Below are 17606 nucleotides of genomic sequence, written 5' to 3'. Positions count from 1 at the left end.
TAATCTCCAAGCAAAGATCTATGGTTAAATATGTGAATTAACATCACGGCACATCAGCATGGTCATGCAGAAAGAAAGAATGTCAGGGGAATTGGAAAACAACATGTTGTATTCACACATCATTAAAGCTGATAGAAAAATACACAATAATGATTTTGCTATAACCACAAATGGTTTTTTTTCACGTTTAAATATCAGGGATATGGCAATGCATTCATGTGTCCGCATGTGTTTTGGTGCCTGAGTAATCATTAAAAAGCTCACAGGTAAAAAAAAAAAAAAAGATCAAGGTTAAGACCTAGGTTATGGCCTATTCTAATGTAGATCTATACCCATTTTTTCTGGGGTCTTGAAACTACATTGCCTATTACATAACACTTGGACAGCACGGTTTCTTGGCATTGGCTGTTAAGGAACCCCCCCCTCCCTTTTTCACACACATACACATTCTCACACACCAATCCAACCCCCCCCCCCCCCCCCCCCCCCCCACCCCTTCCTACAGCCAAACACATTCACAAACACGAGTCCTTGCATTCATAATATTGGTCTTGCTGAAGGTCTCCCATTTCCCATCTCTACTAAATAAAAATAACAAAATAAAAGAGGTATTGGTGGTTTTTGTCATGATCCTTGCCAAACTACTGCCCTTAATCTAATTTAATTCATATGTCACAAATATTATTATTGGAATTTGGGGGACATGCGAGGCAAAATATGTTACATAATAGTGGAAATACCAGCACAGAGCACTGCATAATGCTAAATCAAGACAGTCGTATTATTGGAACGCTATACAGGTGCTGTATCTGTCATCATCCGCTGCATGACTGCATGCGTAAAAAACCAAGAATCTGTTGCATTCGTCAATACAATTTTCAGAGAGCACGGTACAGCTTCTTCCATATGTTTTTCTCCTAGCTGTAAATTCGTAGCATCTCAGTGCAAAATGACATCACTGATCTACTGTCTTTTCCTTTCATTAATGAAACGACAAGGCGATAGCCCAGCCACTCACAGAATCCCTCCCTCTGCTCTTCTCTTTTCCACACACCGCACAGATCCCAGCAACGCAAGCGCAGTAAAGCCACCCCTAAGAGCAGCTTCGGTACTTCATTACGGCTTCACTGGAAAGGAGGATTCAAACTTCCGGTAGTGTCATGGCGGCATGGTAGTGTCTGCTAAAAAGAAAAAAAAATAGCCAACCCCCACCGCCCAGTCCCGACAGCGGTTTCATAGAATTAACGGGTTGAAAATACGAAAAAAGGCACTATCCTTGTTGGGATTGCAAGTAGCCCATCGCGGCTTCCATCCGGCCGGCCATGGCGGCGCACAAACCCGTGGAATGGGTTCAGGCCGTAATTAATAGATTCGACGAGCAGGTAAGAATAGCAGCTTCGATCTGGGATTCGCCACAGATGTCTTTTTGAGGGTCTGGGTGGCAGCGAGGCGGTGGTGCTGTGTCAGAACCATACAACAGCTTAGATTCTGGTGGTGGTGGTCGAAAATGCCAGGATAGGCTATGAAGAATTGATAGCAAGCTAACTAACCTCTCCTCAGTCATACTGCCGAGCAGAACCGCTGCAGAGACAGCGACAGAGAGGGCGAAACATAACCTATAGCTGGCTAGCTAACATTAGCACATCTATAAGCTAGCTAGCATGCTAATCTGTTGCAGCTGCAAGTACACAGTGATAGATATACATTGAGAAATTGGCTGCAGAATATAAACAAAGGGGCCGATTCAGAGCATGCTCTTCACTGTTGTTGATAAGGAAATAGATGTAGCAATGAGCTAACGTTAGCCAGCTAGCTCGCGATCTGCCGTAAACGAGCTGGCTCCAAATTTCCACTAGGTAGCTAGGCGTATTGAGGTTACTAGATTTCGTTTTTAGCTGCAAAGATAGTAGGGCAGAGTGAGGGCGAGGTAGCAATATCTATAGATAATATTATTAACGTAATTTGTCCTAGGTAGCGAACTCATATTGGTGCTGTGTGGCCATCAAGACATCGACGTTTGTGTGATGAACTTCATCGTAGTTGACCAGTAAAGCTTGCTAGATGTCTGTTTCGCTTTTGTGTTTTGATTACGTCCTACTTGGTTTGTTAGGTTAGTTCTTGCCTAACCATCGTTAGCTATATGTTCAACAGCAATATGTCACTTTAAAAGAGGGCTGCATAAAATCGTCATCAGTCTCATATTTTACATGCAACACCAAGAATATAAGTATCTTGTTCCTCTCATCAGTTTGAAGTGTCAACCAAGATCGCTGTTTGTAGTAAAAAGAGACATGCATTTCTGATCCAGTATTTACGAGACATAATAACAGGTTGTCATCATGTATTGCATTACATGCAGTTTTGTACACTGCTAAGGAATTTTTCGGAGAAGTTTGCTATTTTGATGGTACATGGTTTTCTAGCCAAGCAGGGTAGTGTAGCTAATTCACAAGAAACTTCAGGTGGCTAAGGAATTATTCCCAGGATGATTTCTGTGTTGTCAGTCTTGCAAGATACTTCTGTGGTTCTGGAAGTTCTCAGGTGGACGTCTTCTTTAATATTGACGTCAAAACACCTTTATTAGTAATTCTGAATATAGAGAAAATATTAGAACCGTGTAAAAAATACAGCTTGCGAGCAAAGTATTGCCTGAATCGCGGTCTGTTTTTGCGATTTATATGGGTCTGTATGTAGCTGTGGCGTATTAGAAGAGTAGGCCTATATTATCTGTCCATATAGTTTAAGAATTTAGCAGTCTTTAATTGCTTCTCCCGATCACTCCTGCTCGCTTTGCAGAAGTTGGAGAACAGAGAACAGCACATTTTTGGTCTTGGAATCAACTAACATGTCTTCATTATTGAAGTATTGAAACTGGAAATATGTTTGCTAGCTAAAAATTCTGTCAGTTTCAAAATGACAAGTGGAAAGTGTGTTTACCATTGTGCTACCATATCTCTGAAATATTTTTCTGTTGGGGAAAAAAGTTTTTTTTTTTTTTTTTTTTTTTTACAAAGCCTTGCATGGTTTTAACTCATATTTTGGTCTGGATGTTAACACATGAATCCTCGTTTGTTGAACTTTACTGAGAGACAAAGTTTTCTCAGTGAAGTTCATTTGAAATGAATAACTTGGTTGAAGAGGCCCATTTTTAAATCACATGTTAGAAACTGCAGCTTTGAGTTCTATTGAATGTGTATATCAGTGCTTGAGGAGGATCTGTTTTTTCTTTGCATTGGGGCTTATCTGTTTATGGTCATCTCAGCTCTACATTGCTTTTACATTGGAACTATGGCCGGTTGCTAATTCCATTTGTTCTGCTCATCGCTGTTCAGCACTGCTTCTATGGTCGTGATCAGTGACACTGGTCCTTAGAGGGCACAGCATTCTGGGTGTTTGAGGAAAACAAACTTGCACCCCCTTATATGTGTTCCCTGGACAGTCTGTATACAACATATGTTGCCTTTAGAGCCTTCCATGTCCAATGTTTTCCCCATTCCTCAGCGTAGTTATGGTACTGGTGGCTGGTGATTTTAGTCATCTTCCGAACATTGACCTTGTTTAAGTCATTAAGGTGGGATAAAGTCTTGACATCTCAAATGGGCTACATGGCTGCTTCTCCCTCCAGTTCCTGGTGATCTTTCATTTGTAACTGTACGCCCTGTGGCTGGCCCGTTTCTTTATTCTGACAAGGGTAACATATTGGAGTGTACGGCCTGTTGATGGAGTCAAGCGGAGAGATTGTGGCGGTTGTGGCGATTGCTCGGTCGTGGTTCATGACGTGACGGGCCGTGAGGTGTGTGGACGCCGATCTGGATGGGGCGCCGTCTTCTCCTCAGAGGGCTGGAGGCTTGAGTGTGCAGGCGTGGTCGGAGCCGAGCGAGAGAGTCACACGGCGCACCGCCGCGTTTCGACCGGGCCCAGCCCGACGCCGAGCTGCGCGCGTCGCGGCGGACGGAGCCGTCGGCCGGTGGCAGGGGGGCGGCTCTTCCCCCCCTGGTGGACGCGGGCGGGCGGCGGCGTGCCCACCCGGGGACGTCCCGTGACCCGCACGCACGCACGCACGCTGGCCCCACCCCCCTGCCCTCTTCTGCAGCTGCAGCAGTGCTGCTCCCCAGCCCTCACTACGGGGAAACCCAGCTCCGTTTACCCAGGGGGCCTGCAGCGGCCTGCACATGACCAGGCCTCATGAACAAGCAGTCCTCTGCGCATCGTCTGGCGTGGCGGACAGCTTGTCTGCAGGAAGCACAGGCTGCTGTAGCTCGCTAACGCACAGATAAACACCCTCTATTTCATGTAAAAGTTTGTGAGATTAATAGAGGATTTACTGAAAAGAATATTGATCTTGGGGTAAGACTGAACATATCTGAAGAGTAATAAGATAATTTACGACTAAAGATTTGGTTGGGCAGTGGAAAGGATGGACAACCCTGTGCCTAGTTGTTGAGCCACCTTGCATTTTTATTGAGGTCTTGCAGTGCATTGTGGGTGTGAGGATCTCTGTGAGAATGTGATGGAATGGAGAGACACACACATGTCCTTTCCTCTGTCCCAGCAGGTGACTCTGTTACCTCCCCAGCAGGCTTGCCCTTTGATGTGTGCCGTCCCAGCTTTCTGTGCCACTGGCCTAGTGGTTTCATTAATTCAGGATAAGTCATGGGTGCAGCCATTTTTTTTACATTATATATTTTCTTAGCATGTGCCCCTTATCCAGGGCAACTTGCATAGGTCACATTTTACACGGCTGTTTCTGCTGATGGTGTTCTGTTTATCAAATGCAGTGGAATTGATTATAAACCGATATGCAGGTTAAATATCTTCCTCGGCGGTATAACGACTGTGCCCCGCACAAGGGACTCAAACTGGCAACCTTCTGCTGCCACTCCCGTCCCCCCCCCCCCACCTCTTTGCTCCTTCCTTACCATGTCTAGCAGTCCCGCGCAGGAGCCTTTGCGCTTGTGTTGCAGTCCCTGCATTGTGACCCCCAAAGAGGATTTCAGCACTTTCTGGAGTTGCAGTCGGCTCCAGTCTCTGCTTTCACGGACCCACAGTGCACCGATTGTGCTGTGGCTTAGACGCCGGGAGTGACTCATTAGACTTTGATGGAAGTGTAATAGAGATTAAGTCCGCTTCTCATTGTTAAGCCTATTTGGAACTCCACAAAAGTGACGAAAGAGGATTGTGTGCGTTGGCATTAGCTGGGCTGGCTAGCGGGCCGCGCTTTTGGAATCCGGCGCGTAGCGACGCCTTCCGCGTGCGTCCTGCGCTTCTCATCTCATATTCCAAACGGCGAAATTATGAGGGCGTTTTCATGTCTTACGTGTCTGAATGGTTGATCAAATCTTTACTTAAAAAAGCCACTGTACTCAAATCTATTAGTGCACAGTGGTCAATAGTTGACCTACAAATACGATAACCTGAGATTTGTACTAGCCTTTCAATGTTAAAAATCACAGTGTCTGTTTTGACCTGTTCGGAAACAGTACCCTGCCGCCACTGTGGTATTGCGAAAGAAAATCAATGCAAGTATTCTGTTCTAAGGCGGATTATTTCAGTTTATTTTTGAATTCAGATCTGGGACGGCCCGATCTGGTCAGCCCCCTCAACTTGCATCACCACCCAGTACTTTGGAACGATTTTAGGCCTGACTAAGGCCTGATGGGACTTGCGGTTTATATGGTCAGGGTTCCAGCGCCCCGGTGATATTCCTGCGGTCCGTCCTTCACGGTTGAGGGCTGGACGGAGATGTTTTTCCGAAGCCCGGAAGCGGTCTAAAGGACCCGTGGCCCTTTGTCTCCCCCGGCCAGGGTGGTCCGATTTCTCCGTTGCGGTGGACGTGGCTGCGTCCACCCCAACGGAGTGAGGATGCGTTGGGACGTGCGACGGTGAGGATGCGTTGGGACGTGCGACGGATATATGCCTGCTCAGCAGCATGGAAAGCGAAGCTCCTTCGTCCTGGGGCTAGCGCAGAGCTGGCGCATTGTAAGGGTAACCCAATCCACACTCTCCCCTCCCTGGCGCTGACTGGCTGTCCTCAGCTCCAGGAGTCAGCCATGCTTCCGAGCTTCGGCAGTAGCACTGTGGACTGCCTGCACGCTGGTCAGTCGTGTGGGCTTGCTATTGGACAGTTGAGGGTTCAGAGGTCATGTGGGAATTAAATGGGTTGCCAAAACGCGCCACTGTCCATAAACCCAAGCTTCCTACATTTTATTAAGCATTGCTAAGATGAGTTGCTTGTCATATTATTGCTTTATGTATTTAAACCTGTTAGACACCAGAACACTTCCTGTAGGTTACTGACAGTTCTTAAAGAACCATCTGTTTTGAACAACATGCTGTAGGCTACATGTTTTGTTGATTCTTTGGCATCTGCAGGAGTGTTGTCAGATTTACCTTTCATCTTAAGAATGAAATACTTTGAAGTGTGTACTTAAGCCAGGTCTGGTGGCGATAGGTCGATCAATTCAAACAGTGATTTTGATGGCGGGAGAAAGCTGGTCTCTGGGCTCAGCATTATTTGGCTTGACCTGAGAGTTGTTTACGGTATTGGCGATTGTCGACATGCTTGACATGCATGGTGTGCAGACTTCACGTTAGGCCAGAGTTGCTGAATTTGTCCACCAAAAACATCGCACGTATGGTGACGTATGAACGGACGCCTGAAAACTGCAAAACCAAATTAAAATTGAGCAGCAACCCTAGCCTGATTGCAGATTTAAAAAAATATTCTGTTCCAAAAATATCAGCGTCTCTGATGTTCTACATTGTCTGAAAATGATTCAAACAAAAATCTATATGTCTACTTGATTTTAGCAAGTGCCAAAAATTGGGCGGGGCTGACGTGAACCCCATTTCAGTGAAGCCCCATTTCAAAGTTCAGGAAAAAGCACGTTGTTGCTGGCCTGCCTCGCTGTTTTCTCCATTGCCATGTCAGTGTGCAAGGTGTCCCCCCCCAAAACCCCACTGGTGTCCTGATGCCTTATACCTTCAGGCCACTGCATTGGCACCCCTGAGCCCCTGATTTTGCTGTGGTGATTTTGCAATGTTATCTGGAATTTGCATCACTTCTATCACTGAGTGTAAATCGCATCTCTGCGTGTCATAAATACCAGACAGCTTTGCCAATCACTGAGCTCAGAAAGTTACTAATACGTCCTGTTTGGCTACTCACTGAGCAATCGTAGCACAGATGCACCATTTACCTGATCTGAATGTAGCTTCATACAGCTTATTTCTTTCTTGTAACTTGCCATTTCCTGTTCTCTGAATAACAACTGTTGATGGCGTTCATAGCGAAAAGTATAGCCTGTTTACACAAACATGAACGTAGGCTCAGATATGGCTAACTTTATAGCTAGGGGGAAAAAATTTCTTTCACCATCTCCATGTCAATATGATGTAGCTAACAAAGCAGAATTTCACTTTATTTTGTGTGTTAAAGTTAATTAAGCTATCCTGTCTTATTCAAAATTGCCACCGAAAGATGCTTTAGACACAAAGGCTCATGTTAGCATAATGGTCTGTCATTGACCCTGGCAAACAATGAAAGAAGTCCAAATGTGGAGAGATGTGTGGTGCTGGTGTTTGGAGGTTTGATCCTCTTCCATGGCACTGTGTATGTCCTGTGATCCATGTAAACGTCTCTGCTTTTCCCTGGTCTGAAAAACAATATACAAAAGCAGGGCTGACTGTCAAAAAGTCTTCGCTCGTATCACTGTTTTAACACACAAATGTGCATATCCTGTACACACGTGGCTCTGGCTGTTATATTGGGAATTGTTACTTAGAAGCAATTAGCCACAGTTTAGGCTAACATTAGTCTCTGGTGTTAAATAATACCGAAGGGTATAAAGCCAGCTTTTTGGCTGGACCGCAACAGCGGGGCCAGCCCTACAAACGCGAATGTCTGTGACTGACTGACTGAGTGAGTGACTGACTGAGTGGTGAAGTTACGCCATTGGTCGACCGAGTTATGAAGTCACACCATTGGTCGGTCGGATCACGTGTGTTAGGTCCAGCCATATACCAGGTTTCCTAGATTTGTTATAGTTAGCAGTTTGCTAGTGTGTTTGATTTTGTTTAATTTAAAAGGGCTTCGTTGTTATGAACCAGTCACAACAGCCTTCTTTCGTGTGCAGTTTTGGGTTACAGTAGTTGCATTTATTCTGCATTTTTTTATGCAGAAAAGAGGCAACATTCAGAAAGAAATACACTTCATTCTGTATGCAGATATTCCGACGTCTTTTTTTTTTACGATTACAAGGGGTCGTGACCCAGACCAGAACCGCTACCAGATAATTACCTCTGTTCCTTCAGCCAATCGTATTTTGGTGTCTGACATATGTGCTGTTTATTGATCATAATATTTTCACAGTCATTGGTAGCATCGCTAGTTTCAAGGAAAAAAAAAAATGCTTAATGTCATGCTCTAGCTAGCTTATGCAACATTAGTAAATTAAAACAGACATTGCTCCTTGGGTTTTTAAATGTTATTAGCCTCTTTGTGGAAAAAATGAGTTTTGATCTGAGCGCCAAAATGTTTTTGTAATTTGTTTAATCCCTAATTCTGCCGTTTTCTCCTGCTTCAGTGTCATAATAAAATTATGACCGACACACGTTTATTGTGAGTTGGCATATTACGGCAGAACTGGTTGTTTTTATCAGAATGCAAGTGAATTGGTGTATAACACAGATTTTTAAATTCCCTAGCGCAACCACTGGGTTAGCATTTTAGGTTATGCGTTTAGGTGTCCTTGTTTTGTCAAACGGAATATAGTTGGGTCGTTGTTTATTATTATTTCAGTGATAGTGTTGGTAAATTTGGCTTGGCGAATGATTAGAGGAAATTGATTGGTACCGACCTAAGTGAGCATTGCATCCTAAAAGGAGCCCCATGTTTTTATGGGGCGATATAGCTCAGGAGGTAAGACCGATTGTCTGGCAGTCGGAGGGTTGCCGGTTCAAACCCCGCCCTGGGCATGTCGAAGTGTCCTTGAGCAAGATAAAAGATAAAAGCGCTATATAAATGCAGTCCATTTACCATTTACCATTTTATTCAATTTCGTCATATTTCTGTTTGAAAACTCACTGTTTTCACTCACTGAGCCGAGCTCCGCTAATTTTCGGCTGGACCGCGACAGCGGGGCCAGCCCTACAAAAGTGAATGTCTGCGAGTGACTGACTGACTGACTGACTGAGTGATGAAGTTACACCATTGGTCGGCCGGATCACGTGTGTTAGGTCCAGCCATATACTAGGTTTTAACCTGGTCTTGTTTATGAGTAAACGGTCAATCTGTCGAGGCTGGATTTTTCTATATCAATAGCCTCATCACTCATTCAGATGCCAACTCCAGCTCCTCCACTTTCGTATCTGCAGTTTCCAGTTGGACTCCGCTGTTGGTCTTCACACAGTATCAAGCTTGGGCTCTTACTTTGCACTCTCATTGGGAGAAAAGTATATTAATTTCAGTACTAAACTCCTCAGTGAATTTATTGCCCTTAATAGAGATTTATGTAATGAATGACCTGGCTGACTTTGAGTTATTTTCTTATTTTTTGGGGGGATGATTTTTTTGGGCTAGATTAGCTTTCCACATATAGGCCTAGGTCTACTGCCAATAATAGAACAGGCCTCTAACTGAACTCAAGAGTGTGAATAAATGGGGTACTGACGGTGTGAAACCAAACAAATTTAGCCCGCTCACACAGACTAAATTTTGTAGCAAATTCATTTTGGACAGGACTTCAGGCTTCTCATGGAACACGTTCCCCTGGATGACATAAGGGCAGAGACACTGGACATGCTTCTCATGGTTTCACTTGGAACAATACCTGATGTGTTGCTAGGGCCCAGTGATATTGTGGGGAGAGAGGTCAAGATATTTGAAAAAATAATATGTCCGGATAGCTGAATATATTTTTGTGCTGTTTTAAGAGTAACAAAATAGGAACCGCATGTGATTTTATGTTAGAGGAACCACTCTCTGTTGTCTTACGAGGCCAAATGATGATTGTACCCCATCATCCTCTACACGTAGGTTATGCAGTGAAACATTTGGAAAAGTTTGTTTTTCGGGCTTAACATTATCGTATTTAATATAAAAATATGCTGCATACTCTGTGTAAAGACGTTATTATTGGTGTTGTGTACATTTTTTTAAATCATTAAAATAATCAAATCTGAAACCACCATTTGGGGAAAACATGGATAGTATTTACCCCCAAAAAACCGTTTTCAAATTTTCAAAGAATGGTGTATTCTAAATGTAGCGGCAGAAAAAGCACGTAAATGGTGTGATGCATCTTCATAAACATAAGCTGTTGGCGCCAGTACAGAAGCTTCTCGCAAGTCACAGTTATAATTTGTAAGCGAGTCAGTAAGATGATACACATGCGCATCATGACCCAGGGTATGTGAGGATAGGGCCGTGTGCTTTTTGGGTGGGGTATCCAGAGATGGACCTTTGAGTTGGTTATACTGCCTCAACCTCAATTAATAATATTAATTATCCCATCAAATACGTGGCTGCCGCTTAAAACGTTGAAAGAATCTGCAAAACTGATACTTTAAGTATTACTATTACTATATCCTGCAATTGTCCCTAAACGATACTTTCTGCGATCTAGCCTATACCAAAAGAGTGTGGATTTTTTAAATCTTATTGCAGCCTCAATTAAAAAGACGTGGACTTGTGTAATCGGACACTATTGGCCTAGCTCACAGTTCCCACACATGAAGAAGCACACACAAAGCATACCGTGGCTGCAGTTCTACTGTGATTGAGTTTTGGCAATTGCATTTTTTGAGCAAAACAAATTTCAAATGACTGGATTCAGAGTTTTGCATTTGTATAACTCTGAATCAAGTCTCTTCCTTGTGTAATGTGTATGGGATGTGTGCTCCTGTCTCTTGTGTAATGTGTATGGGATGTGTGCTCCTGTCTCTTGTGTAATGCGTATGGGATGTGTGCTCCTGTCTCTTGTGTAATGCGTATGGGATGTGTGCTCCTGTCTCTTGTGTAATGCGTATGGGATGTGCGCTCCTGTCTCTTGTGTAATGTGTATGGGATGTGTGCTCCTGTCTCCTCCTTGTGTAATGCGTATGGGATGTGTGCTCCTGTCTCTTGTGTAATGCGTATGGGATGTGTGCTCCTGTCTCTTGTGTAATGCGTATGGGATGTGTGCTCCTGTCTCTTGTGTAATGTGTATGGGATGTGTGCTCCTGTCTCTTGTGTAATGCGTATGGGATGTGTGCTCCTGTCTCTTGTGTAATGCGTATGGGATGTGTGCTCCTGTCTCTTGTGTAACGCGTATGGGATGTGTGCTCCTGTCTCTTGTGTAATGCGTATGGGATGTGTGCTCCTGTCTCTTGTGTAATGCGTATGGGATGTGTGCTCCTGTCTCTTGTGTAATGCGTATGGGATGTGTGCTCCTGTCTCTTGTGTAATGCGTATGGGATGTGTGCTCCTGTCTCCTCCTTGTATAATGCGTATGGGATGTGTGCTCCTGTCTCTTGTGTAATGCGTACGGGATGTGTGCTCCTGTCTCTTGTGTAATGCGTATGGGATGTGTGCTCCTGTCTCTTGTGTAATGTGTATGGGATGTGTGCTCTTGTCTCTTGTGTAATGCGTATGGGATGTGTGCTCCTGTCTCTTGTGTAATGTGTATGGGATGTGTGCTCCTGTCTCTTGTGTAATGCGTATGGGATGTGTGCTCCTGTCTCTTGTGTAATGTGTATGGGATGCGTGCTCCTGTCTCTTGTGTAATGTGTATGGGATGTGTGCTCCTGTCTCTTGTGTAATGTGTATGGGATGTGTGCTCCTGTCTCTTGTGTAATGCGTATGGGATGTGTGCTCCTGTCTCTTGTGTAATGCGTACAGGATGTGCGCTCCTGTCTCTTGTGTAATGCGTATGGGATGTGTGCTCCTGTCTCTTGTGTAATGCGTACGGGATGTGTGCTCCTGTCTCTTGTGTAACGCGTATGGGATGTGTGCTCCTGTCTCTTGTGTAATGCGTATGGGATGTGTGCTCCTGTCTCTTGTGTAATGCGTATGGGATGTGTGCTCCTGTCTCTTGTGTAATGCGTATGGGATGTGTGCTCCTGTCTCTTCCTCCTTTGCGTGTACAATGGGCAGAGTGCACATAAGGGAAGAGATTGGTCTGTGACCTTTGAGGAATTTAAAACCAGGCCCGTGAAACAAAGTGCCCTGTGTCTGCCCGCCCGGCATTAATATGGATGTCAACAAGCCGGGCTGTGTGTGCGCCGGGGGTGCCGTGAGTTCACACGCCTGACTCCGCCCAGCCTCGGGACTCTCATTTCCAGAGCCAGGCACACACACGCCCTCTCCCCGGGGCCACCAGGGGGCGCCCCCCGTCCCGTAAGGGTAGGGCCTGTCGCGTCCCTTCCTTCGCACGGCGGACCCCGGGCAGGGGGGACCCAGCTTGCTCCCCCCCCCCCCGACCCGCGTCCCAGCTCCCGCGTTTGAGTGGTCCCGCTTTGGCCTTGGAGCTCTGGTGGTTCTCTGGGACCCCAGGTGAAGCTGAAGGGAACAGAAAGGTCTGTCCCAGGTGAGGTGGGTCTGAGTACAGACAGGTGAGGCGGGTCTGAGTACAGACAGGTGTGGCGGGTCTGAGTACAGACAGGTGAGGCGGGTCTGAGTACAGACAGGTGAGGTCTGAGTACAGACAGGTGAGGTGGGTCTGAGTACAGACAGGTGAGGTCTGAGTACAGACAGGTGAGGTGGGTCTGAGTACAGACAGGTGAGGTGAGTGAGTACAGACAGATGAGGCTAGTCTGAGTACAGACAGGTGAGGCGGGTCTGAGTACAGACAGGTGAGGCGGGTCTGAGTACAGACAGGTGTGGCGGGTCTGAGTACAGACAGGTGAGGCTAGTCTGAGTACAGACAGGTGAGGCGGGTCTGAGTGGGTAGGACTTTAACAGTGTATGTCGTCCATTTTAGCTTGACTGGAAGGATGCGTTGGCGAATCAGTATCCAGGACAAGAACTATTCATTTTATCATTTTTGTTAATTGCCTTGTGAAATTAGATGGGGCACAACTTAGACTAAGTCAGCCTGAGGTCAAAGTCCTACAGATCCCCCCCCCCCCCCACCTCCCCTTCACACTTTCTTTGGTTCCAGAGTTTTGAGCTTTCTCTTGCAGTGTTCAAAATTTGATTGGCAGCTGAGAGGTTCAAGTGGCTAAACATTTATGATTTTGTGTTTGTGCTGGCTCTTTGTTGGCAGCACCTGGGCAATGATTTATTCTGGTTTTTTATTTTGTCCTTATGTTGGCTGTACAGACTTAACTGAACTCTATGCTGAGTGCTAGTACAGTGAAGTGTCAATTAAATGAGCTTTTATAAAGAGACTGCTCAGCATTATGGCCCTTAAAGTGGCAATCCACAATTTTTCCATATTAAAAAATGCCATATTTGATACCTTGTCATGCTGGCATATTTGTGGCAATATCAATTAATGTGTTTTCTTTATGAAATTTCTTCTCTATATGCTGTTTTTCCACTGGTGTTGCTGGGTGTTTAAAATTGCTAAAAAATGAGGCTTGATATGTTGCTCAATATTTCTGTCAGATGACACGTTGTTGGTCGTCTCTAGGCAGTCTTCTTTCTCCAAAATACACTACCGCAGGGTTGTCTTCTGAGAAAAACAAGCCCTCGAAGTGTTCCTAGTAATAGCTCCGTTTTGAATGGAATTCCGGTATTTTTGAGTGTGAAAACGGACTTTTGTCCCCCGGCAAGCCGCCACGGACGTCGCCCGAATCCGCCAAAATCTGGAAAAAACGAAGGATCGGCACTTTCAAACCGTTCCGTAGCCTAGGTCCTGCTTTTTTTCATGGCTTCAGATCGGAGCGGCTCGTGCGGCTGTGTTGCCCCCTGCGTCTTAAGGCCACGCTAAGTGCGGCGGCCACGCGCATTCTTCACATGTCATTGCATCTTCCCAGAATTCCCTCCTTTCGTCTCATGGCCCCTGTCTCGGGCGTAAAGCTGTCACGGTCTCTGGCCACACACAACCCTGCCCAGTGAAGCAGTGCGCTGCCAGCGTCCTCTGCGTGCGCATAATCTTATTTACTAAGGCCCCCGTGTGTAGCCTGCATTTTAACAGCCTTCATTGAAGATCTCAGATGTTATAGCCTGTGTCACGTAGATTTTGTGCTCGATTATTCCGAAGAGTAGGAAAATGGGAAATTGTTCCCAAAAAAAAAAAAAGAAAACTGAGAGTATTAAATATGCTTACTCTGTAGTCTCTAACCAGCACAGGCCATGACAGTCTGCATTGCAGTCTGGCTCTCTAAAAGTGCTATAGAGTACGTAAAGGTTAAATACCCATTCAAATCCGTATACTTTGATGGTGTAAAAGGGTGGTGGTGAGCTTGGATGTGATCTCTGGAAAAGTTACGGTATGGCGAATGATTTTTATCCCCCATGAAGTAGGCCTACATCTGGTGGTTTGATGATCTAGGCTAAGTTAGGTTTATGAGTAAGCTTACCTTTTGTGATGTTAAAATGCTTGCGTCTATCGTAGAAGTTTGCATAGAAACACAAGCCAGGCTAACATATTTGGCCAAAATATCACAAGTGTATCTATAGTGAAAACTGAGTCCTGCTTCGTTGTGTCTCTGAAATCTATTTATGCTGATAGCTGATAAGTTGAAATATTAATATCCTTGCTACCCGTGATATGGCAAATTATCAGGGAATATAAGAGTGTTCCTGATTGGTGGTTGCAGATCAAATGAAAAAACCTGGCTCTCTTAGTGGCACCTGTACTGGTCCCACAGGGTCAAGAGAATCTCGGTCTGCATGGTGTTTGGCAACAAAATACAGACCAAGTCATTCAGGCTTAACACTGATCTAGAGGTATGCAGGTCTGACAGATGTCAGACATATCCCAAATGGGGGGCGACATAGCTCAGGAGGTTTGTCTGGCAGTTGGAGGGTTGCCGGTTCGATCCCCCGCCCTGGGCGTGTCGAAGTGTCCCTGAGCAAGACACCTAAACCCTAATTTCTCCCTACAAGCTGATTGGTACCTTGCATGGCAGCCTTTCACCATTGGCGAGTGTGTGTGTGAATGGGTGAATGAGAGGCATCAATTGTAAAGCGCTTTGGATAAAAAGCGCTATATAAATGCAGTCCATTTACCATTTACCAAATGTAGTGAGCTTGTGAGCTGTAGTCGGGCTGTTCCATCTCCGCACTCGCATGCACATCCTTTGAAAAGCGCGGAGTGCGGAGGGGGTCATTTTAAAATCGGCTCCAAACGGCTTTTACGTGCCAGATTCGTCCGTTAAAGCCACGTTGTTACAGTTCTGTGTTTTGACTGTGTTGCTTTCTGTGTGCTTTCGGTGCGATGAATGACCCTGTTTCTCTCCTCCTTCGATTTCCAGCTTCCGGTCAAAACTGGACAGCAGAGCACCCACACCAAAGTCAGCACAGAGCACAACAAGGAATGTCTGATCAACATCTCCAAGTACAAGTTCTCTCTGGTGATCAGCGGCCTCACCAACATCCTGAAGAATGTGAACAACATGGTGAGAGCACCACGGCCCCGAGGGGCCCAACCACCTGCTTTTGTGTTTTTTGGCGGGGCCAGCCCTAAAAACGCAAATGTCTGTGACTGACTGACTGAGTGAGCGAGCGATGAAGTGACACCATTGGTCGGCCTAGTTATGAAGTCACACCATTGGTCGGCCGGATCACGTGTGTTAGGTCCAGCCATATACTAGGTTTTGACCCGGTCTTGTTTTACATTAAACTGCTGGATAGATATTAGTCTTGTTTTTTTTTTTGGCTATTGAACGGGACTCGACCAGCTCCTGGACGTCTCATGGCCCTTGAGGCTCAGCAGAGGGTTGTGGGATTCGTAGTTCCCCGCCCTCAGCACAGCTGGTTCCGTGAGCCCAGCAGGCTCATTGCGTGTGGACGGCGCGCTTCTGCGGATTTAGGGTGCGCCGTGCGCTGCAGGCTGGCAGCGGTGGGGGCCCCGGAGTCAAGCAGCACTGCTGTATGCTAATGGCCTGCTTTACTCCGCTGAATTAGCCACCACTGCTCTCCATGCGCTGTCACTCAGCGCTGCTGCACGGGTCTCAGTGCTGCTGCACGGGTCTCAGCGCTCACATCCATCCACTGTTAGCACAGGCTAGCCAGGGCCAGTGGAAACGTTTCTTTGTGTGACGAGCTTCTGATAGTGTAGTAATCAAAAGCCCAAATTTATGCCAACTGGGCGGTTATTTTTGGTTGATAATAATTTAGCGAGTGAGTGCGCCGTTAGGCAGCGGTGGGCTGGGCACACGGGCGGTGCCCGTTGCTCCGCCGCGGGCAGAGTGGAGAGAGTGACTCTCCTCGCGCCGGTGAAGTGGGCACTCTCTGTGGGCGCAATCCGGCATGGCAGCCCCCCGCTGGCAGCGTGCCCTGCAGGCGACGCTCTACCTGGTGTACGGGCAGCAGATTGATGATGTCACTGATGCCACTTCTGACAGTGGCACCTCATGACCATGCCCACATTAATGGTGGCACCTCATCACCAAGTCCCTCTGTCATGTCTCTTTTTTTTTTTTCTCTTTCTCTCTCTGTGGACCTGCACAGACTTCACCTCTCTCTCTCTCTGCCGACCTGCACAGACTTCACCTCTCTCTCTCTCTCTCTCTCTCTCTCTCTCTGCGGACCTGCACAGACTTCACCTGTCTCTCTCTCTCTCTCTCTCTCTCTCTCTCTCTCTCTCTCTCTCTCTCTCTCTGCGGACCTGCACAGACTTCACCTCTCTCTCTCTCTGCCGACCTGCACAGACTTCACCTCTCTCTCTCTCTCTCTCTCTCTCTTTCTCTCTCTCTCTGTCTCTCGCTCTCTCTCTCTCTCTGCGGACCTGCACAGACTTCACCTGTCCCTTTCTCTCTGCCTCTCGTTTTCTCTCTCTTTCTCTCTCTGCGGATCTGCACAGACTTCACCTGTCTGTCTGTCTGTCTCTCTATTTCAGAGAATATTTGGGGAAGCCGCAGAGAAAAACCTGTATCTCTCTCAGCTCATCATCTTGGACACACTGGAGAAGTGCCTGGCAGGGGTGAGTGACTTCACAGTCTTTCTGTCTGTCTGTCTGTCTGTCTTTTATCTTCCATCTTCCTGTTTTTCTGTCTCTGTCTGTCTGGCATTCTGTCCCTGCCTATATCTCTGTAATTCTGACCCCCCCCCCCCCCCCCCCCCCCCCCCCCAGTGTGTTCGTTTATGTGTACCTATGCAATTAGATCCTGTCCTGCAAGCTGTGTATTTTGGGTGCTGGACATGTATGGGAAGTACTTTATGAAAAGGTGGCATCCTCCTTCATGTTTAGCCCCTGAAACAGTCTCTGGCTGCAAGTCAGGAGGCTTTCCACCCCACCCCCCCCCACCCCCAAAAAAAAAACACACTCACCCAGCCCAGACCTCTGATTAAGCACTCGCAGCCTCCTCCCCCCCCCCCCCCCCCCCCAGAGAGAGGTGCAGCTCTCCCGCCCTCTACACAAGATTACTTTTGCAGGTGTTTCCGTGTCTTGAGTTTGCATTTTCACAGCCTCCAATGGGATTGCCCGGAGTTTCCTGTATAGATTTTTCATTACCGC

The 17606-nt window shown here is 46.4% G+C and overlaps 1 protein-coding gene across 7 annotated transcripts in view; it reads left to right on the top strand.

Moving 5' to 3' along the window:
• Nucleotides 1-902: 902 nt before the first annotated feature.
• The window catches only part of nf1b (neurofibromin 1b), a 113995-nt gene continuing 97291 nt past the window's right edge, over nucleotides 903-17606 (top strand). For 5 of the 7 annotated variants that reach the window (XM_035432636.1, XM_035432639.1, XM_035432640.1 and 2 more), the window contains exons 1-3: nucleotides 903-1382; nucleotides 15403-15546; nucleotides 16989-17072. In XM_035432636.1, coding sequence (XP_035288527.1) covers nucleotides 1323-1382; nucleotides 15403-15546; nucleotides 16989-17072 — 288 coding nt within the window. In that variant the 5' untranslated portion in view covers nucleotides 903-1322. The remainder of the gene's footprint in view (nucleotides 1383-15402; nucleotides 15547-16988; nucleotides 17073-17606) is intronic. The other 2 variants (XM_035432641.1, XM_035432638.1) reach the window with 1 other exon arrangement.

This window comes from Anguilla anguilla, chromosome 9, assembly GCF_013347855.1.
Source record: "Anguilla anguilla isolate fAngAng1 chromosome 9, fAngAng1.pri, whole genome shotgun sequence".
Lineage (NCBI taxonomy): Eukaryota > Metazoa > Chordata > Actinopteri > Anguilliformes > Anguillidae > Anguilla > Anguilla anguilla.
Note: the sequence above shows the minus strand (reverse complement) of the source record. Positions and strands in the feature narration are given on the sequence as shown.